Below are 23,531 nucleotides of genomic sequence, written 5' to 3' on the forward strand. Positions count from 1 at the left end.
GGGGCACTTATCACATAACTTCAAATGTTTGCTAAGGGAACGCTCGTAATCGTTCACTCAAGAATTGAATGGCTGGGAATCATAGAATTGATTTCATCTAGGCTCACAGGACAAAAACCTTAGCTGAACCTCATTTCCTACTTATTATTTTTAATTAATTATTCTACAGAAACAGATATTTTCTTGAATGGTGGGGTAAGACCCTTCTTGATGAGTTTTATTTTTCTCTGTATTACAAAACTAAAAGAAGTATTAAAGATTGAAGATTTTTTTGATAAAAAAATCTTATATTCTTAACAAGATGATTTAAGAAAATTTGAAGTGGACAAGCAAATAGTTTATTGCATTAAATGCAATAAACTGTAATTTAATTAGGTAAGTAAAATGGATTCTGTGGTCCAATTTTTTGTTTTGTTTTGTTTATTCTAAAGACGTTAGTTAATTGGTAAACTTTCAAGACAAAAGTTTGGATTGGGAGGAGGATGTAGAGACAGAAACAGATAAAGTTTATGTAATAATCTCAAGATTTGCGAGAACAAGACATGTTGCAAGGAATATTTTGGTGTATTTGTGAAGGAAGAAGTCAAGAGATAACATTTTGCTATAGCATTTTAAAACGAGACAAGTACAGTGAGATTTTTATATGCATATAGGTTGAATGATCTGATGCTATCCAAAATGGAGGAATGGATGATGAAGATGATGGAACTGAAGTGGACAAATTGACTTCTTTGATCAGAAAAAGAATGTTATCTTTTGGTCACCATAATGTTAAAAAATGTTGAGACTCTAGAAAGAGTGCAGAGAAGAGCAACAAAGATGATTAGGGACTAAAAGCTAAAACAGATAAATAATGATTGCTGGAATTGGGTATGTCTAGTTTATTGGAAGGAAGGACAAGGTGTGACATGATAGAAGTGTTCCAATATCTAAGGAGTTGCCATAAAGAAGAGGGAGTCAAATCTATTCTCCAAAGCAACTGAAAGCAGGATAAGAAGAAATTGATGGATGGAAACTAATCAAAGAGAGAAGCAATCTAGAAATAAGGAGAAATTTCCTGATAATAAAAAAAATTAATCAGTGGAATAACTTTCTTTCAGAAGTTCTGGAGGAAGACATAACCATTTGTCTGAAAAAGTATAAGGTTTCCTACTTGAGCAGGGAATTAGACTTGAAAACCTCCCAGGTCCCTTCCAACTCTGTTATTCTGTTATCTATTTTTATTGCTGATTGGAAACCCCTTATGCGCAGAGCAGAAAAAAAGGAACTTAAATTTAGTTTTGGCGATTAGAAAAAAATAAGTAATAGAAAGAATGAGAGTAAATTACCTATTCTTCAGGATTTCTCAGCTCTAACAGACAGGAGATTAGCCAAACTATCAATACATTTAACCTAGATTTTTGGTTGCTATTTTAAATAAATCAATATTAGTAAAATTCCCTTTCAAGTTCAATCTGGAGATCTTATTTCTTCAAGCAGGTTACCACAATCGTTTACAGAAGTACTGTATATTTACTCTTTTCAAGAAGATTGAGACTAAATAATTGGATGATTTTGTTTCTTCCTTTTTGCCTTTTGCCATCTTCATAAACTTGTTAACAATTTTCTTTTGGCTTTCTGTTTTCATTTTATTTTGAAAACATCCAATAGATTGTTGATTCACTTTAGAATTGACAATTTATTAACATTAAATTTTTAAACAGTGTGAGATTAAAAGAATAGACTATATTTAAAAACCACAAGGAATCTATTAAAGAGAAAACTGCTATAATCTAAAAATTACAGATGAATGATGTAAACCAATCCTATTTCTAAGTCTGTAAGGACTATTTGAGAAAAATGATAAAATGTACTCTTCTATTAGAGATTTCTTTGCATTAACTGACATACCTTGGCTGATCTAGTGACGGCTCCAATTTCAGAATAAAGATCTGTGCTATCTGGAAATGTTTCCACCACTATTGTGCATACATGATGAAGAAGAGATTGTTTATGGACTGTATCTTTGACTTCAGGCACTTTCTCAAGGTAGCTTAGTTCAAAGGCTTTAGTCTGTGTGGAGAAAAGTAAAAAAAGAATCAATTATATATTTGACATTACAGAGTCATAGACTAGAAGGGATATTGGAGGTCTTTTTAGTTAGTCCCCTGCTCAAAGTAAGAGCCATATACCATCCTGGACAAATGGATGTCCAATCTCTTTTTGAAAACCTCTATTGATGGAGCACCCACAACTCCAAAAAGCTGTTCTATTGGTTAATTTTTCCCCAGTACCAGGATCTTCTTTAACAAACTTCCTCCCTTTGCTTCTTGTCCTGCCTTCGGGTGCTTTGTAGAAGAGGACTTCCTCTTCTCTAGGATAACCCCTCAAGTACAGGAAGGCAGTTATCATGTCATTCCTAATCCTTTCCTTTGTTAGGCTAGATATATCCAGTTCCATTAACTGTTCATTGTACAATTAGCCTATATTTATTGTTCATTTCTGCACTTTTTCTTAGGTCTCAATATCTTTTTTGCCTCATGCGACCAGAATTGAACACAATATTATAAATGTACCCTCACTACTGCAGTTTAAAGCAGTACTACTATGTCTTGTACCCTTGATGCTATCCCTCTATTGATGCAGTCTATGAGTACACTGGCTTTTTTGACACTGAAGCATACTGCTGGTTCATACTTAAGTGGTTCTGCAGTAGGAAACCTAGATTCCTCTCATAGTTACTACTGTTGAGCCAGATGTCACATATTCTATATCTGTGCATTTGTTTTTCCTGCCTAAAAGCAAGAGCTTACTTTTCTTACTGCTGAACTGCATCTTACTGGAGAGGGCTCATTGCCCTAGTTTGTCAAAATCTACCTGAATCTTGAATTTATCTTCCAAAGTGTTAGCAGTTCCCCCCAGCTTGATGTCATCTGCAAATCTGATTACCTCATCTTCTACTCCCTCATCTAGATGCTGAAGAACACTGGGCCTAAGACAAAACTTGAAGTACCCACAGCTTGCTTCTCTCCAGGTAGATGTGGTTCCATTGAGGATTACATGTTGAATGCAGTTGGTCAGCTAGTTGCAAGTTCATCAGGTGGTGGTATTGTCTATCCCAGATTATTCCATTTTATTTAAGAAGTAGGCTGTAGTCTACTTTGTCAAATGCCTTTCTGAAATCCAAGTAACTATATCCATAGCAGTTACTTCATCCAGTAATTTAGTTACTTTATCAAAGAAGGAAATAAAGTTTGTTTGGAATCACCTGTTTTTAACAAAGCCATGAGACTTCTAATGTCTGCCCTTTTCATTTCTAGATACTCACAAATCTGCTGCTTGATCTTCTTTTTCAGGATTTTCCCAGGTATTGATGTAAACCTAATTGGTCTGTAATTTTTCTGGATCCTTTTTTTTTGCCTTCTTGAAGACTGGAATCCTTCAGCTCTTTTCCAGTCCTTTGGTACTTCCCCAAGCGTCAGAAGCTCTGAAAAATTTTGTTCAGTAGTTCTGAGATCACATCTACCAGCTCCTTCAGAACTCTGGGATGTAAGCCATCTGGTTCTGGGAATTTGAACTCATCTATAATGGATAGGTTGTCTTTTACCAATTTCTTGCCTATTTTGACTTACTTTCTTTTTTTTATCTCCCATTGTGCTTTTGATATTGGCTTTTCCTTTTGCATGAAAACAGAGGCAAAAAAGGAATTAAGCAGTTGTGCTTGACATCTACTTCCATTAGTAGACTGATAATTTCCTTGACTTTCATCTTATGCATTACATATTGAAACATTTTTTGTTGTTTTTACAAGTTTTAGTTCATTCTGAACTTACTCCATCATTGCTGATTCAGACAATTGTTTATATTCTGTTCTAGTTATGCGTCCCTCTTTCCATTTTTAAACGTATTATTTTCTCCCTCTTAGTTTGTCAGAAAGATCTTTATGCAACTATGCTGGTGCCATCTGATTGATTGATTGATTCATTCTTTCTTTCTTTTTTTCTCTCTCTCTCTCTCTTTCTTTCTCTGCACTATGTGTTTGATTAGGCTTTAATAATCTATTTTTTAGAGTTTCCCAAGCATCTTGAGTTATTTTTCCATTTTGGATTTTCTTGGAATCCTTCTTAATCTCTCTCTTAGTTTGTTGAAATCAGCTCTCTTGAAGTCTAGAATGCTAGTTTAACTTTGTTCAAGTGCTTGTGCCTGCTTTGAATCCTATTATGACATAGTCACTATTCCCCAAAGTTCCCACAATTTTGACCCTTCTATCATTTCATCCCTATTAGTAAGAATTAAATCCTGTGTTGCTGACCCTCTATAGTTCTTTTCTCTACCTTCTGAGTAACAAAGTTGTCAGCAAGGCATGACACAAATCTGTTTGATTAACACTTGCTATAGAGTTTATCTCCCAGGTTATTTCAGGGTAAATTCCCCCATTATTACAGTGTTTCCTGCACATCTTATTGACTAGCAAAATGTTCATCTACTTCCCATGGCTGATTGGGTGGCATGCAGTATACACCTACAGAAATGTCATTTCTTTTCCCTCTAATATTCACCATATGCATTAATGAGAAAAGTAAACCTTATAACACTAATTGCAGTATTTATATTTTTTAGAAAATGTGGTAGGTAGGGTAAAAGATAATGTCAAAAGTTTAATAAATTTTGGCCATCAAGTATTCATTTTTCAAATGTTATAAAATACTAATAAACAAGGAATGTCATATTAATTTAACTATATGATAAGGACCATACAATCTATTTCAAATATTAATAAAAATGAAAAGAGTACAAATTAAGGAGAATATTTGTAGCTCAGGGTTGAAATCCTTAGTCCTTGGTGCTCTCTCAGCTAGCATTGATGATGTTACCTAGTTAGGGTAATGAAAAGTTTGCAAGAAAACAAGCAACCTCAGAGAGCACCAAAGGCCCCTCAATGAAAAGAGTGATAAGCTGCAGTCTAGAAGCATCTATAAACCTCTTGTGATTTAAGGATCAATAATTCTTTAACTTTTTAAAATAGAATAGAATGGTCCATCTTTAGTCATGGCACTGGCAGCCAAAATCTACCAGAACTAAGAAATACACAATTCAGCTATTGCAATCCCAACAAGGATATCAATTTTGACTTTGCAGTTTATCCCATGACTAGGCCTAAATCCCAACTGAAAAAGAGTACATAAATTTGTTTCATTAAAGGATTTCTATATCCACAAATCTATAATCCTCTGCAATTTTCTCTAAAGAATGGAAAAATTAGAGATTAGTTGATAACCCAAAACAGGTATGGGATTTTATGGAGGAGGTGCACTACTATCATTTTCTTTGATGGAAGAAAAAATCCCTTTCTCAAGGTGGTTTTCACTTCCACTTTTATTCAGCTTTCTGCCACCTTTTACAGCTTTCATCAACCAAGTAGGTCAGGGTATAATCCCCTAGTAAAGGGTATCAAATTCTTTCAAGATCCACAGGAACAAACTGGTCTCATATAACTTCTCAAGAATTTACTATCATCTCAGCTGGATTTGGCAAGTCAACTCTGAGCAATGATTATTTTTCTGATTTATTGTTTAATTACTGAAAAAAATAATAAATCATTTACTTTTCTAATTACTTAGAAAGTTTATATTTCCATACAACTCAAACATGACACCAATTGGCAACTCTACTCAGATTCTGAGTGAATTCATCACAAAAGTTGAGTAGACAATCTTCTGGCCAGTTTTCCTTATTAGGAACCTTAAAAATGCTGTTGAGTGACATCTGTGCATTCTGTAGGAGTGAAGAAGTAAATATGCTTCATACTTTTTGCCACATGGTATGGTCTTGAATCTGAAAGCTTTGAACACATCCATTCTTCATTTTATCCCAAACATGCTTTAGATAGCTCTTCTGCTTATCACTTTCAATTTTCCCTCCAAATAGAAGCTTTTTCATAAGTACTAAATGGAAAAGTACTTCATTTGAGAACCACATTGTGGCAGTTGCCAATTCTGTGTCAATTAACAGCCTTAACTAAAGGAGGTAGAAGTTCTTGGCTTTGATTTAAAAGACCGAGTAGCTGAAGTAAAGGGTCTGTACTGACTTCAGAGTGAAAGACACTATAATCTTTTTATGCCACATCCCACAATCTTAAACAACTGAACAGAAGCTCAAGGCAGAGAGAGAAAGAGGGAAGAAAAAGCATAATGATAATGATAATAATCATAATAATTCAGTTCCCCACAGCTGGATCAAGAAATGCCTGAAAATCTTTGGCATCAGCAGCAACATATAAAAATTCATGGAAACTTCAATAAACCTCTGGAAAATGAAGCTTATGGAGAAGAACTGGGTGAAGTTGAAATTAAACGAGGCATTTTCCAGGGTGATTCCCTTTCACTCCTACTTTTTATACGCTCAATGCTACCACTGACAACCATTTTGAAGAAGGTGAACTGTGGATATGAATTTGCAAAGAAAGGACTGAAAGTTTCACACTTGGTGTACATGGATGATTTGAAGCTGTTTGGTAAAACAAAAGCTGAACTGAATTTATTAATTGAAATACAAAATAATTTAGCTAAGACATTGGTATGCAGTTTGGAATTGACAAATGTGCAACAATGGCAACCAAGGCAGGCAAGATCCTAGAAGATGATGGAATACAACTTGAGAATGAAGAAATGATAAAGGCAGTAAAATCAGAAGAAGGCTACAAGTACTTGGGGATTTTAGAGGCCTCTGACTTAATGCATAATAAAGTCAAGGAATTAACCTCAGCCAAGTACATTTGATGAATTCACAAGATATTAAAGTCCAAACTGTGGAGGAAATGGAGGATTTATCATAAAAGCCATAAATACCTGGGCTATACCTGTAATTTGATACTTTGCAGGAATAGTTGACTGGACCCAAATGGATTTGGACAATTTGGACAGAAAAACAAGGAAGCTTATGACAATGAATCATGCTTTGCACCCTAAAAGTGATGTTGACCAATTGTATCTACCAAGAGCAGAGGGTGGTCGAGGACTCCTACAAGTAAAGCAGACTATGGAAGAAGAAAGACACAGATTGAATGACCAAATCCAGAAAACTGAAGAAACAATTATTAAGGAAGTAAATAAAGGAGGCCTTTTGAAGACAACTAAGTTAAAAGCTGAATATAAGAAAGAAGTAACACCTATCCTCCGCGAGCTGCACTGGCTGCCTATTGGTCTCCGGATACGCTTCAAGGCGCTAGTCGTCACTTATAAAGCCCTTTATGGTATTGGACCTGGGTACTTGAGAGACCGCCTGCTGCCAATTACCTCCACTAGACCGATTAGATCCCACAGATTAGGCCTCCTCCGAATTCCATACGCAGGTCAGTGTCGACTGGCGTCTACTCGGAGGAGAGCCTTCTCTGTGGCTGCTCCGACCCTCTGGAACGAACTCCCCATGGAGATTCGAACCCTCACCACCCTCCAGACCTTCCGCAAAGCCCTTAAAACCTGGCTGTTCCGACAGGCCTGGGGCTAAAGAACTGTTGCCCCCGTCTCGAATTGGTATGACTGTTGTGTTTTAATTATGCATTGTTGTTTATGTTGTTTTAAATTCTTGTTTGTATCCCCCTTCCCTGGTTGAGTTGTGAGCCGCCCTGAGTCCCCTTCGGGGGAAAAGGGCAGCATATAAATAAAGTCAACATCAACGTAATTGAAATTGGAAAAGCAAAGCTATGCATGGCCAATATTTGAAAAATACTGAAGGCAAAGCTGACCAAAAACTAACTTGGAACTGGTTAAGATCAGGAGTACTGAAAAAAGAAACAGGAGGCTTTATTTTGACAGCTCAAGAACAAGCCTTAGCCACAAACTGCATGAAGGTAAAAATTCAACATGTTACCACCAACAGCAAATGTCGCCTCTGAAATGAGAAAGATGAGACAGTCGACCACTTGATCAGTGAGTGCAGCAAAAATTCACAAACTGACTACCTACAATGCCATGATCATGTTGCTAAGATTATTCACTGGAAATTGTACCAAAAGGTTGGATCTGAGTACAGCAAAAACCACTGGGATCATCAGGTTGAGACGGTTTTAGAGAATGAGAAAGGCAAGATCTTGTGGGACTTTAGAATCTAGACTGACAGGCACTTGGCCTACAACACACCTGGCATAACAATAGTTGAAAAGAAAAAAAGTATGGTTCATTGACATTGCAATACCTGGTGATGCACGAATTGAAGATAAACAGCAAGAAAAAATCACAAAATACCAGGACTTGCAAATTGAGGTTGAGCGACTATGGAAAAAGAAATCATGTGCTGTCTCATTGTAATTGGAACCCTTGGAGCAATACCTAAAGGGCTACCTCGCTATTTGGAAATTCTAAATTTACCTGACTTGAACATTCTGACTCTACAAAAAACCACCCTACTTGGGACAACTTATATCCTCTAACGTTATCTTAACAGTTCCTAGGTCCTTGGTTAGGACTCGAGCTGTTGATCTACTAACCAGCCCCAAAGGCTGTGAATCTCACCAAAGATTAACCACATAACAACAACAACAACAACAACAACAACAACTTTGTCTATTTGGATTTTCTTCCTTATGATGTTTGCACTTATTTTCATTTGACCACTTGATCAGTGAGTGCAGCAAAATTTTACAAACTAACTACCTACAATGCCATGACCGACTGGAAATTGTGCCAAAAGGTTGGATCTGAGTACAGCAAAAATCACTGGGATCATCAGGATTGCGAAAATATTGGTTAATAAGAATTAGTTAATTAGTTAATAGTCATATTTACTACACTATTATCATACACTATTGAATGACTATTTTTCTTAAAAAGATTTTAGACAAGATAGGGAGCAAATACGAAAGCTTAATTTGGCTAAGTTGTACCTATTTTTTAAATAAGAACCAGGAATGTTGTATTGTTTACAGTTGCTTACAACCCATTCTCTGACACAAGTCTTTAAAGAACTTTGCTTCCAAATAATGACAACAGCCTATTTGGATGGAAGTTACAAAAAGATTACCAACTAGTACAGTTTATGCATTTGTAATAATTTACAGATGGGAGATGTGATCCACTTGACAACTGCAAACTTTATCAGGACCTAGACCTAGATTCACTGTACCCTTGTTAATCCAACTAACTCAGTCTAGTTTTGAAGAAAATATTTTTTGTTGTCTGATGAAGATAAACATGTAATAAAAGATGTTGTATTGTATGCAATGGCCAGAAGGAAGATAAAAAAGCACATGATGACAGTTAATGCTATTAATGTTCAAGGGGATCTTTTTTAAGTGGTACATAATTTTTTAAAGAGTTTTGCTAAATATATAATTATATAATGTAAATATTTTTTTCAATGCAATGCTACTTACATTGGTTCCATTGAGAAAATTCCCGATAGCTAAGAGAGCAGAAAGAACAAATCCAAAGGTAGCATTGTTCTCTAGCTGATCCATTCCTTCCTTCAGGTCCAAAAGTGGTTCTGCAATCTCCTGTCATTAACAAAAAATATAAACACGGGAAATATTTTTATATCAATTAAATCTTATGAATGGGAACTTTCATTTAACAGTAAATAATTCTTTCAGGTAAAGGATGATTCTATCAAAATAAACTGAAGGTCCAAATTAAATAAAGAAAAAGAAAAACAAAATACGCTAGATGAGCCCAGCATGGTTGCACCAAGAGCTCTGACAAAAAGGACACGTATAACAACAGAATATCAGCAAATATAGGTAGTCGTCAACCTACAACTATTTGTTTAGTGACTGTTTAAAAATTATACTGGCACTGAAAAAAGTGGCTTATGATTGTTTTTCACAGCAGCATCCCCATGATCATGTGATCAAAATGTGGATGTTTGGCAATTGGCTCATATTTATAATGATTGCAGTGTCCCATGGTCTACATGACCATTATCTTTTGCGACCTTCTGACAAGCAAAGCAAATGTGGAAGCCAGATTCACTTAACAACAGTATTATTAAAAACTAAAGTGATTCACTTAACACCTATGGTAAGAAAGGTCATAAAATGGAAACTTGTGGCTTAATTGTGGTCATAGGTCGAGGTGTTGTAGCACAAAACTGCAAACATGAAGGCTAAGGCTCAGAATGATTAAGGCTTTATCAAATGGCAAAATAACAAAAAACATTCTTTAAATATATTAACGATCAAGGAAATGATCGGGGCACTAATGGGAGAAAATGGCAAGAAGGTGACTGGCAGCAGAGAGAAAGTAGAATTGCTTAATTCTTTCTTTCCATCTCTCTTCATGAAAAAGGAAAAAACAACAATGGTCCAACCTATCAACAGTAGCACTATGGGAGACAGAACAGGAATGCAAGTCAAAATAGGCAACAAATTGGTAAAAGACAACCTATCCACTTTAGATGAGGGTAAATCATCACCAAGACAGAATGATTTATATTCTAAGGTACTTAAGAACTGGCAGATGTAAGCTCAGAACCACTGAACAAAATATTTCAGACTTCCTGGAACATGGGGAACATGACAGAGGACTGGAAAGAGTTGATGTGATTCCAAGTCTTCAAGAAGAAGTAAAGGTGGATTCAGGTGGAAACTACACCAATCAGGTTGATATCAATATGGGAAAATTCTGAAAGGATAATCAAGTAGTGAATTTGTGAGCACCTACAAATGAACAAGTCAATCACTATAAGCCAATGTGGGTTTGTTAAAAACATATGATGTCAGATAAATTTTACTGCCTTCTTTGATAAAGTGACTAAATGAATGGATGAGGTACTATGTATCTTAAAATTGAATCTTCTATCTGGATTGTCATTTTTCAGAATATAAAATAACAGAGTTGGAAGGGACCTTGGAGCTCTTCCAGCCCAAGCCCTGGTTGACTAGGAGACCCTATACTATTTGGGACAAATGGCTGCCTCAGCTCTTCTTGAAAACATCCAGTGACAGAGTACCTACAACTTCCGCAAGAAAATTGTTCCACTGATTAATCTTTCTCACTATGAGGAGATTTCTGCTTAATTCTAGATTATCTTCCATTACTTTTCATCTTCCATCCATTACTTTTCCTACTGGGTAAGGTCTATTTTCCAGCTGGTTCAGTCCCTTTAACTATAATTAACAACTTTCAGTTTTCTCAGTGGTAGACAATGCAATGTAACTTTATGGCTTTTCATGGCCAGCCACCACTTTGATGGGCTATGAACATGCACTACCTAATTCACAACTGCAAGCAGACTTTTCAGTTCTACCCAGAAACACCTTTTTGAGCCACTCTGCACATGTTCTCCAACCAGCTAGGTATCTTAGTCGCATAACAATCCCAAAATTCAGAAGGGCTTGATACTTAGCCAGATTTTCCAAAAGCCATTACTGAAGTGAGATACTAAAACATTCCCTTTGAACAGTGTGTGCCTATTCCAGTGAGGAATCACTGAAATAATGGAACAACTTTTCTGAATTGCCTCTTCTTGGCAGAAATTATTATCTTTATTATTTACTAAATTTCCTGGCTATTCTTACTTGTTTTATCTTAAGTTATTATTGTATTAATCTGATTTTATTTCCTTGACCATAACTAAGTATAGTTTGTATAATATGCTGTAGTATTTCTTCTGATTTTTTAAAAAAATTTTTCTTCTTAATCTTAATTAATTGTGATTTGTATTTTAACTGCAAGTTTATGATCAAAGATTGATTCTTAATAATAAAAATCATAAACCTTTTAAAAATGTATTAAAGTTCTGGTGTCTTTCTTGGTTTTGGTTTCTGTCCTGCAAATTTTAAATTAAGTGTTGACACACAAATTAATGGAAATAAGGGCAAAAGCCTCACATTCATTGAAAGACTGTAATGGAATTTCCAGGAAAAGATGAATTGCATCCTAGAATGCTGAAGTCTCACTGATGACTGCATTTCTATGTATTATACTGTAAAACCTCCATAGTTGACCATCTCCCTAAGTTGACCTAATTTTTGTAGACAGGACATACTCTACATCAGAGGTGGGTTACTCCTGACTCAGCCTGGATCGGGCAAACTGGTAGTAGTGGCGGTGGGAGGCTCTGCCCAACCACCAGGACTCTTCTGCACATGCATGTGCACGTGTACATATCAGCACAGTATTTGCATATGTTGACTATCTCTGTATGTTGACCACTTTTGTTCAGTCTCCTGGGTGGTGAACTTTCTGAGGTTTTACTGTATTTTAGAAATCCTAGAGAGCTCCCCTCCCTCTTGATGATGTTCTCCCTCGATGAACAGTTGATTTTGCCAACAAAGCTTGTTATTTGGTGGCTTTGTTCCCTGTTTTTTGAAGGGGAGACTAGGAAGGACCCAAGTCATTCTTTCGATGATCATGCACAAGTTTAAAAGAAGGGGGCCTGCATGCCTGCAATTCTTGGCAAGGAATGATTGGAAGGTTTGGCCTCTTGCTGGTTTTCCCTTCAGATACTTATTTTTCTTAAGCACCACTGGGTTTTAATTGCACTTTTTGAAGCTTTGCAATCTTTTGATTTATGACTACTTGACTTCTGACCTATTTTATTACTTCTTGCTGGACTTCTTAATTTCCCCTCCTGTTCTTTCACTGTTTATTATCAAAAATTTTTAGCTTTAAGGAAGTAGCAGTGGGATTTACATTTACACAGGATTATACTATACATTTTGCTCTTTCTAGTTTTTTCCTTTTTAATAAAAGGGTCATAATATTGATCTCCTATTTTTTTAATTGGAAAATTCCCTATACTTTAACTGTGGGGAGGAAAAACATCTTTCCCTGTGGAAGCTATTACATCTTATTTGCTTCTCTTTTTTTCAAAATAAAAGTGTTTCTTAAGCCTCTAAAAGGTCACAAAATGTTTGGGAGGCAATTGAAAAAAGAGTGTTCTCCAAAATACAGGCTTTATTTGAAGATATATAAACAAAATTTGATGGGTCAATAACAGTTATGCAAAATCAAGATGGTATCCAAAAGCAGGAAATAACAATTTGCAATTTGAGGATTTGCAGTTTGAGGAATTGAAATCTGATCTGTTGCTGTAAGATGAGAAGAAGAAAATGTTTGATTTGAAAGATGTAGAACTGCTAAAAAGATTGAAAAGAATACAAACAAGAAATTCTGAGATAACAAATGGAATGGCCTTTCTAGGAAAGAGAAATGTGTTGTCAAGATAATTATTCAACAATGGATGTTGCAGAGATATTTATAACAGAGACTTATGAACTTTGGAAATGAGATGCAATTGTTGGGAAAGTTCCTAATGAAAAACCAGTATTTTCCTCCTGTCTTAGAGATAATGAGCAATTTGTACTAAATAATAAATAAATTACAATAACAAAGTTATAACAGATTGCTTTGAATTTTAACTTTATTTAGGTTTAATCTGTTAACTATTTTTTTCCCATATATGTAATGTATAACATGTCAGTTGGGTGTAAATAGATGAGCAAGCTTATACATTTTGGACTTATTTTGCAAGGGGGAAGCTATTGTTGTAATAAATTTGTCAGTGATTAACAAGGTGGGAATAATAGGTGTTATTGTTCATTTCTATTCACATGTTTTCAATGTTTTAGGTTAGTTTAGTTTTGTCTCTTTTCAATAAAACAAAACAAATAAAAACAGTACAAATCCTTGAAAATTGAAGTGCAAATAAATATTGGATAAAACAATTAAACAAACAATCGTCCTCCCACTCACATTCTGCCTTTAATATTTAAATATTTGCTCACCTTCACTGTGTGCACAATTCAGGAGTAAAATTTGACTGGTTTGGGCGAACTAGTAGGGACGATTTGAATCAGTTCGCTGAACCAGTAAAAATCATCCCTGGTTGGACTTCTGGATGGGCGTGGTCTGAGAGGAGTTGTTGTTTTTAACAGCTCCGGATCCTTGGCTGCGTTAAGCTGTCTAAACAGTATCCATCAACTGTTTGACAGTTTGATTAGGAGAAAAGGTGAGAAAACTGTGTTTGGGTAGTTCTCCATTTAACCCCCCCCCCCAGGACATAAATCTGGGGGTGGAAGGTGTGAACCGCCCGTAACCCAGTGAATTCTCCGCGTCAAGGACTTTTTCTGCCTTTTTGCAGAACGAAGGCATACGTCCACCCTCAGATCAAGGATTGAGACCCATTTAAAATTGAGAAAGGTACACGGCAGGGTTGTCCCCTATCCCCATTACTGTTTATCATAACTCTGGAATTATTGTTGAATAAAATACGGGGATCAGATGACTTACAGGGAATCAAGATTGGGTATCAAAAATATAGAATACGTGCTTTTGCGGATGATTTGGTTATAACATTAACCCAACTGCAGGAATCTAGTAAGGTTTTAATGAATATGATTAATCAATATGGCCAAGTGTCCGGATTTAAAATAAATTTAGGGAAAACAAAGATGCTAGTTAAAAATATGAACACTAAACAAAGGAAGAATTAGAAGGAATGACAGGATGTGAAATAGTTAAAAAGGTTAAATATCTAGGAATCTATATCTCAACCACAAATGGGAAACTATATAAGTATAATTAGGAGCCACTATGGTGCAGCATACAGACAGAGATGAAAAATTGGGAAAAATTACAATTATCTTTGTTGGGAAGAATAGCAGCAGTGAAAATGAATGTTCTACCTAACTTTTTATTTCTTTTTCAAATGATACCAATACTTTAAAAAGATGCAAATTTGCTAGAATGGCAGAAAGGCATTAACAAATTTGTTTGGGCAGGGAAGAAGCCGAGAATAAAACTAAAATTAATGCAAAATGTGCGTGAGAGCGGAGGTTTGAAATTGCCAAATTTAAAACTATATTATGAAGCAGTAGTTTTATCAGTAATCAGTGACTGGATTAACATAACAGATGATAGAATACTTAATATCGAAGGGCATGATTTGGTATATGGTTGGCATGCTTACCTGTTATATGAAAAAAAGGTAGATAAGAATTTTAAAAGTCATATTTTAAGGAATGCTCTACTGCGGGTCTGGAAAAAATATCAATACAAACTAAATGATAAGATACCTATGTGGGCAATTCCTAGACACGCAATAGAAAACATAAATATAGTACAAAAACAGGATGTAATTACTTATGGACAGTTTCTCACCTTAGAAAGAGGAGTATTACAATTAAAACCCTTGAATGTACTAAAAGAGGAAAAGGCAATTCAAACATGGTTTCAGTATGGGCAGTTAGAGGCCAGATAGAAAAAAAAATAAAAAAAATTGGTTTTACGCAAAATGAGGATAATTTACTAAAACAAATTAGGGATCAAAGTCCAATGCATATAAAGAGACTATATAATGCATTAATAGAAATGGATTCAGAAACAGAATTAGTTAAAGACTGTATGATAAAGTGGGCACAAAATTTTGAAGAACCAATAATGTTGGATACATGGGAAAAGATATGGGTAAGAAATGTAAAATTTACACAAGCCCAAAATTTGAGAGAAAACTTTTATAAGATGTTTTATAGATGGCATTTAGATCCTAAAAAACTGGCCTCTATGTATACGAATTTACAACCTAAATGCTGGAGATGTGATTGTCTCAATGCTACATACTATCATATATGATGGACTTGTAAAAAGGTAAAAGCATTTTGGATAAAAATATGGTGGATTATGCAAAATGTTCTTTAAAAAAGGATAAAGTTTACCCCTCAGTTATTCTTGTTAGGTATAATTACTGATTGTACAGTTATAGAGACTAACTTGACTTTGCATTTAATAACCACATCAAGACTGTTGGTGGCGCAATACTGGAAGAAGGAAGATTTGCCTACTATTCAAGAATGGACATTAAAAGTAACAAACCTAGCAGAGATGGCTAAAATATCAGCATATCTCAAGGATCACTCAAATGAGAGATATAAACTGGAGTGGAGAAGATGGATTGACTATACACAAAATAAATATGGGACTAAGAAACTCCAGATAGTTTATGACTGAAGAAACAAGGAATGATATAATCTGTTTAGAGTTAGCCTAGCAAAGAAGAGTTAAAGCTCAAATGAAAGATGATACTAACTTTTTTAAAAGTTTATTTTAGAATATCTTTGTTAAAGATTTATACCCTGTATTGCTTCTGGAAAGTCGGGGGGGGGGAGTTGGGGATGGGTAGGTTTGGGTGGGGAGGGTAGAGGGAGGGAGGTAAACATTTGTAAAAGTTTTTTTTTTCCAAAAATTTTCAATTAAAAAAAAAATCACCCCTGGTTGGTCCCACTCATGCTCGCCCGGTCGCTACTCACCCTTCCTTCCGGCAGCTCGCCACTTCCAGTCGCTCGCTCCACCCAGCCCTATATATGTTGCCTTTGCCACACGGCCCAGCTAATCACCTCACCAGTCACCTCGCCTACTCAGCTCACCAAAGATAAGCAATGCATGCTGCCTGCTTGCCTTTTGCCTTGGGTTGGGGCTGGGGCCCAGGGACGCACCATTCCCCAAGGCCCAAGAACTGCCGCCTATCTTGACTGGGTTGGGGAATGCGCCGTTCCCCGGCTCCAGCTTTGCCCAGGAGCCGCTGCCTTCTAGCCCCCTGCCTTTCACGCCGAGAAGCCTCCAGCTCGGCTGCGATGCCATTCCTCCTGCTGCTGCCATTTTCCTGCCCGAAGCAGGCAATGAGATGCACGACCACCATCCTGTTCCAAATCTTGGGCAGTTAATGTGCATCATTTTTTCTCAACATGTTTCTTGTGGCCCTGTTGACTATTTACAGCAAAATGTTTGATGATTTTGTGATCACACTCCAATATCTTAGCAATTTCAAGAGTACTGCATCCCTCTGAAAAGCCTTTTAGAATTTTTGACTTTTCAGAGTCAGTTAAATCTCTTTTTTGGCCCATTTTGCCTGAAGAAAAGAAGCTGGCGAATAATTATGCATACCTTGATATAGGGTGTTGATTTCCTTAGGCCACTAATCACATAATTTGTACAATTAGGCCCTCATTACACACATATACATTACCTGATATACTTATATCCACTAAGCATTTAAGTTTATACAGCTTGGAAGTGGAAAATATATATATAAATGATATGTCAAAATATTCATTTGCTAATAATTGTGCACACAGGGTAGTAGTTTCTACATCATATGATAAAAAGATTAAGCATATCTTGAAAACAATGCGGTCACTATATTGTCAAGAATAATTATTGCCGGACTCTCTGCATTGACAGTCAATATGTTGTTCTAGGGAGGCTATAATTACTGTCTTGAAATCCCAGAGTTCAATATTAAGACTTTCCAGAGAGATACAGAGATCATTCTACGGTATTTTGTCTGAAGCGCAATTTCATCATTGTGTTTTACTTTAACAACTTGCCTTTTGTTATATGTTTGTTGCCTACTTGGAGTTTCTGTATAAGCCGTAATGGAAATGATGCGTTCAGCTTTATATTTTTAAATAAGGACCTCAAAATATGTTTTCAGCAATTTCAGATTTTATAGCTGCTAAGATAATAGTTTGTACTGTAAGAAGGAATTGCTTTGCCATACATTTTTCCGTAGGAGTCTCTCCATATTCTGATTTTGTATCTGATTTTTAAATTTATTTTTATTTTACTTGAGGTTAAGTAGGTGAGCCAAGATAAGGCTTACCAAACTAAGGTATTCCTGTATTTATGGCTTTCAAATTTATCCTTTTGCAAAGCTTAACTTTCTTGAAATTATTCAAAATAAGTTTATTCAAACCAATACTGAGATTCCAAAAAGTATCCAAAATGCTATTTTATGTTTAGGGACAGGTTTATTGGATGCTAGAGAATTATTTCTTCCTGTTATCTTTTTTCTAACGTTAATCATGTTTCCAATAGATTTGGTCCCATTTAAATCATCATAGCTTAAAAATATCTCTAGATAAAAATTGATTTACTGAGCTTCTTTATGAAAGTCCATGTTCATTAGGCTTGATAATGTTACAACTGCCCTCAATCAAAAAATTTAACCTCCCAAAAATTTAAATAATATGCCACACCCCAATACTTATTATTTTCTTCCAAAAGGTTTTGCTTCTCTCCCCTATTTATTATGATTCTGAAATTTTGTAAGGCCTTCACTTTAGGCAGGCTGGATGCATTGTCCTCAGAGCCCTTTTTGGAAATTTTAAGGGTACTGTTATGTAACTTATATTATGTCTCCATGGTAACGGCTCAATAGAAACTTTAACCCATGTGTTACTAATACTAAGCCTATAATATATAAGAATTCTAGGAAGACTTTCATTTATCTGATTTAGGAGAAATTTTCAGGTAAGGAATATGATTTGTACTTAATGTTACTTCGTTTATAAATGGATTCAAAAATATTGTCCCAAGTCTCCCAGCTGCTGCTACTATATGTACAGTATGTTGTACCATTAATTAAGTTTGGAACTTGTTATAATACTATTTTTATTCTGTTTTATTTTATTAGGTATTTTATTGTATCTGGCTTTGTAACAAACTGATTGATTAAATCTTGCCAGACTAATGTCATCCAATGTTTTGACTGGATAACTTCAACAAAGCATTTGATTCAGTACTTCAAGACATGCTAATCAAAAAGCTACCTGGATGACATGATAATTATGTGGATATGATTAAGTGAAAGCCAATGGAATGCAATAGTTAAGATACTTGATAAAGCAATTGGATGAAAGGTTATTTCTTAATATTATTTTCATTTCAGCTCATCTTCTGTACATTGTGCTTCAGCTATGCAAATAAGGAAATATGATCATTACTTTTTGAGAAAAGGAACGTTGTTCCTACCTGAATGTTCTTCTCAGCGTGGTGCAGGATGGTCCAGAAGTGGGTTGTTCAATCCTTATTTGCCCAAGAGACTGAGTCAGAATTGAAGCCACTCCTCCAGCTTCCCCTGCTGACTTCCAATTCTGACGAGGCGCAGCTCCAACTAGAGAAACAAAAGAAGAGCAGGCCCTGCACGCAGCATTAACAGCCTCAGGGACACGGACCTAACTAAATAACAAACAAGGGAGGGATCTGGACCATCCTGCGCCACGCTGAGAATAATGTTCAGGTAGGACGTTCCTTCTCCAGCTGATGGTGCAGGAGGACCCAGAAGTGGGATATACCAAAGTGGAAGTCCCTAGGGCGGGAACTCACTGGTCCGTGGTACCTGAGGGAGCATGAACTCCCTGAAGCACCCGACGCCCAAATGATGCCTCAGCAGATGCAAAAGCATCCAATCTATAATGCTTAATAAAAGATGATGGGGAAAGCCACGTCGCAGCTCGGAAAATATCCCCAATTGGTGCCTGAGTGTTCCATGCGGCTGTTGTGGCTGCACTTCTAGTTGAATGAGCCGTTATCCCATGGCACTGGCTTACCTCTCACCTCATAAGCTCGGGCAATACAAGCCCTTAACCACTTCCCAATGGTAGAGGGGGACACCCTTGACCCAATGGCAGAAGGCTGGAAAGAGACAAACAGGGCCTCCATCTTCCTGGAGGATGCCGTCCACTTTATATAAATACGGAGAGCTCTCCGCACATCCAGCTTGTACCACGATTTCTCCTTCCTATGAGTGGGATTGGGGCAAAAATCCTGGAAAATTAACTCCTGAGCCCTATGAAAATAGGAATTTATCTTGGGGATAAAAATGGGATCAAGCCTCAGCACAACTGTGTTAGGCTGGAAAATACAAAGGTCCTCCCTGACAGAGAGAGCACCCAGCTCAGAGATCCTCCTTGCAGACGTGATGGCGACCAAGAAGATCATCTTTAGGGTAAGGAACTGCAAGGGGTTCAAAGGGGGGGGGGGTCCACAAGAACCAGGAGGACCCTGGACAAATCCCAAGAGGGGAACTTGTGAACTACCAGGGGCCGGAGGTCAGCCACCCCTTTTAGAAATCTCTTCACCAACAGATGACAGCCCAGCTCTCCCGACCGTCCAGGACCAGGATAATTGATAGGGCCGAGATTTGTCTCTGAAGAGTGTTATGGGCCAATCCCCTCTCCAACCTGTCCTGGAGTAATTCCAGGATATTAGGGAGTGAGGGACGTTTGGGGTGCAGATGCGCCTTAAAGCACCAATCACAAAAAGTGGACCACGTGGCGTTATAAATCCTGGTCGTGGCTGGGCATCTAGAGGCCACAATTCATATCACCCGCAAGGAGAACCTCACCTCCCTCAAGATCTCCCTTTCAAATACCAGGCGGTCAACTGGAGCCACTGAGGCTCCGGATGGACCAGGATATCCTGGTGAAGGGAGATCTTCTCTTGTGGGATTGTTTAGGGTTTGGCAATGGACAGATCTAAGAGGTCCGTGAATCAAGGCCTGCGTGGCCAGGGCAACCATGATTACCTCCACCCCTTCCGTCACTATTTTCCCCAACACCCCTGGGATCAGTGGAAGGGGGGGAAACACGTAAAGCAAGCCCCGGGGCCACTTGCTGCGTAAGGCACTGCTCCCCTCCGCTTCCCGAGTTGGGAACCATGTGAAAAACCTGGGAAGCTGGGTGTTCTCTGGAGATGCGAAGAGGTCCACCTCTGGCTGTCTGAATCTCCTGCAAATCTCCTCAAACGGCTCCTGGTCCAGCTGCCACTCCGTCTGATCCACCATGGCCCTGTTGAGCCAGTCCGCTTGGTGATTGGCGCCCCCGGATATGTGCTCTGCCTTGACGGACAACAGGTACCCCTGTGCCCAATGGCCCAGGCACTGAGATTCCACCCAGAGGGCTCTGGAATGAGTCCCTCCCTGTCTGTTTACATGCACCTTTGTAGCCACATTATCTATCAGAAGTAGGACGTGTCTTTGCTCTACAAGGGCCTGAAAGTGTCAAAGGGCCAGATGAGCTGCCCGCAGCTCCAGCCAGTTTGTTATGTGTAAGATCCAAAGGAGACCAGCAACCCATGCATACTTTTGGCCAGAGTAAAAGTCTCATATTTCTGTACTGGGATGTGAATGCGCATGTCCAGAACCCTGCCATAATGTCCTGTTGGATAATGTGATTGATGACTTCAGCCAGAAGGAAGGGGACATAGGGGTAAAGTTCAGACATCATTAAGTGGGATTTAGTTTTGGCTCCACAGAAGTCCGTGCCAAGATGTTAGTCCTAATAAATGAATGGTTTTTTTTTTTGAATCTTGTCTTGAGGCTCGTAAATTAATTAGGCAAACTCTTGGAAACTTCACACTTGGATCTCCACCAGATGGTCGATCGCTTGGCGCATGAGCTGTTTCTGAAGCGCACACTTGGAGGATGTGAACGTACAAAAAGAATTCGGAGGGACGGAAACGAATTCCAGTCATAGGCCAAATTTTACTGTATTAAGGATTTAGAGATCTGATGTAATACTCTCCCATCGGTCGGCAAACAATGCCAACCGACCACCAATGGGAGCCATCCAAACCCGCTCATTTATTCCAGCAGAAGGGGTGTTGGCTCTTCCCCGAAAGGACCGCTTACTCTGAGGCTGAAATCTTGAGCTATCCCTGTAGGAAGACCTATCCTGCCCCCTGTCCTGATTTGGCTGAAAACGTCTAGGTTGATAATGATAGTCCATGTCAGTACCCCTATAGGGTGCCCTGCATGTATATGGTGTATACTTGTGTTCCTGCTTCTTAGTTGTGACAGGCAAAGCCTTACATTTGTTCTTATTCTCAATAAAAATTGGGTCCAGAACCTCGCCAAATAACTTCTTCCCCACATATGGGCCAGCCGCCAGCTTCCACTTCGCTTTGGCATCTGCCTGCAAATTCCAGAGACACACCATCCGCCTTGCTGAAACAGAGGAAGAAAGAGCCATGGAGGCAAACTTCAAGGTTGCATCAGCTGAAAACTTGGTCGCAGCAATGACCTTGCTGATGTCCTGCAGCAGTCTCACATCGTGTGCCAGAACACGCTCCTGCATTTGTTCAAGCCACATCAGTGTGGCGCGATTGAAGAAGGATGCAGAAGAAGCGGCCTTAATCACCCACGTTGCCACCAGGAAAGTCTTACAAACACCAGTTCAGTCCTCTTATCTTCTGCCTTCAGGTTGTCCACCACATCACTCGCCACCATGGGCGTTGGGGATGCCAGGGTGGCCACAGGAGCTTCCACCTCTGGAACCTGTAATGCCTGGGAGAAATCAGGCTCCATATTATAGAAGCATCTGTCATTCCCACCCAGGGTGGGAAAATACCTGGCTTGGCCCAATGCTTCTGAATGTTATCCAGAAACAGTTTCGGTGCAGAGATCTCCTTCTGCGCCATGGGTTCCACAAAGAAACACTTTTTCTTTGGCGCTGCCTTGGAAGTCAAAGCCTCAACCACGGACTCCTTCTCCTTCTGCTTGTCAGCCTCCGTCTTGATGGCTGCAATACTCGTGGCTTTAAATAGCAAGGAACGAAACAAACTAGGAGGAAACAAACTGACAAAGGCTGGGACATCCAGTGCCGAACCTTCATCATCAGAAAGCTCTGTCTCCTTTTGCTCTTCATTGAAACCTCACTCCTAAGCGAAGGAGAAACCTCTCTCTGCACCCTGTCTGGATAAGCAATTGGATCCTGGATAGGTCTGCGCTTGGCCTCATCAGTTCTGCATCCACCTGGTCAGAGGAACAACCCTGGACGGCTATGCCATGTGCAATGGCTCAATGAGTAAGAGATTTAATGTTATCAGGCAAATCATGAAATTCACCAATTGCATGACTAGGCCCAGGCCTGGGTGCCAGCTGGTGCCTGTGGCCTGGTTCAGGGATAGACGCAATGCATGTAAATGGATGGCACTTGCCTTCCTTGTCCTCTACCTCTGAAAACAGAGGTGAGATGGAACTGGCTCTTAGAGATCCAGATAGCCTTGGAGACGAAGGGGAGGGAGAAAGTGGAGCCACCCTTAGGAGTGGGGATCTTACTGACGACAAAGGGGCCTTATCTCCACCTCCCTGCCTGGACTTCTCCCCATCCCCTTTACTTTCCTGCCTGGGGGAAGCTTGTTTCACCAGGGGAGGAGGATCCAGTGAGGAACTCTCCCTCTTCTGGGAGCTCTTTGAGGGAGCTGCAGAAGCCACCTCAGAGGTGCTCTCATTGGAGGAATCAGCCATGGCAATGGTACAGTATCCTTTGTTCTAACGCCTCACTCTACTCAGTTTGGCAGCAGCTCAGCAATCTGCGACTGTTCTCACAGGAGCTGGCAGTCGCAATGAGCCTTGTGGCATTGAGAAAGGGAAAATAAAATGGCCGCTGACCATGAGGACCTTCCCAAGATGGCCACTACCCAAGAAGTTTTTCCAAAATGGCCACCCCCTAGGCCCCATACTCACGAGGAAGCAGTTTCAAGGGAACAAATGCTGACAGAGCGCAAACGGCCCTGAGAACGCCCAGATTAGCCGTGCGGCGCTCTACAAGTTCAGCTAGCACCGATCGTGCGCTCCTGCTGTACTGGACTGTCCGCAGCCATGCAGAGGTGCCGGCGCTGCACATGTGTGCCCTCGCACCAGTAGCTTTGTCGTCCACCCGCTACAGCCCCTGAGAGCCAGTGGCAACGCGGGGAGCCTCTCAGGCACACGCCCGAACTAGCAATTAATCATCAAGCTAAACAGAACCGCAAATAGGGCTCCGATAGCCGGAACAG

At 38.8% G+C, this 23,531-nt stretch overlaps 1 protein-coding gene across 1 annotated transcript in view; it reads right to left on the reverse strand.

The window, feature by feature from the left end:
* FHOD3 (formin homology 2 domain containing 3) overlaps positions 1–23,531 on the reverse strand; it is a 285,174-nt gene that overhangs the window by 36,051 nt on the left and 225,592 nt on the right. The window contains exons 20-21 of the mRNA XM_032237770.1: positions 9,350–9,469; positions 1,891–2,052 (exon numbers count right to left, since the gene is read on the reverse strand). Of these exons, the coding sequence (XP_032093661.1) occupies positions 1,891–2,052; positions 9,350–9,469 (282 nt within the window). The remainder of the gene's footprint in view (positions 1–1,890; positions 2,053–9,349; positions 9,470–23,531) is intronic.

This window comes from Thamnophis elegans, chromosome Z (assembly GCF_009769535.1).
Source record: "Thamnophis elegans isolate rThaEle1 chromosome Z, rThaEle1.pri, whole genome shotgun sequence".
NCBI classification, from domain to species: domain Eukaryota; kingdom Metazoa; phylum Chordata; class Lepidosauria; order Squamata; family Colubridae; genus Thamnophis; species Thamnophis elegans.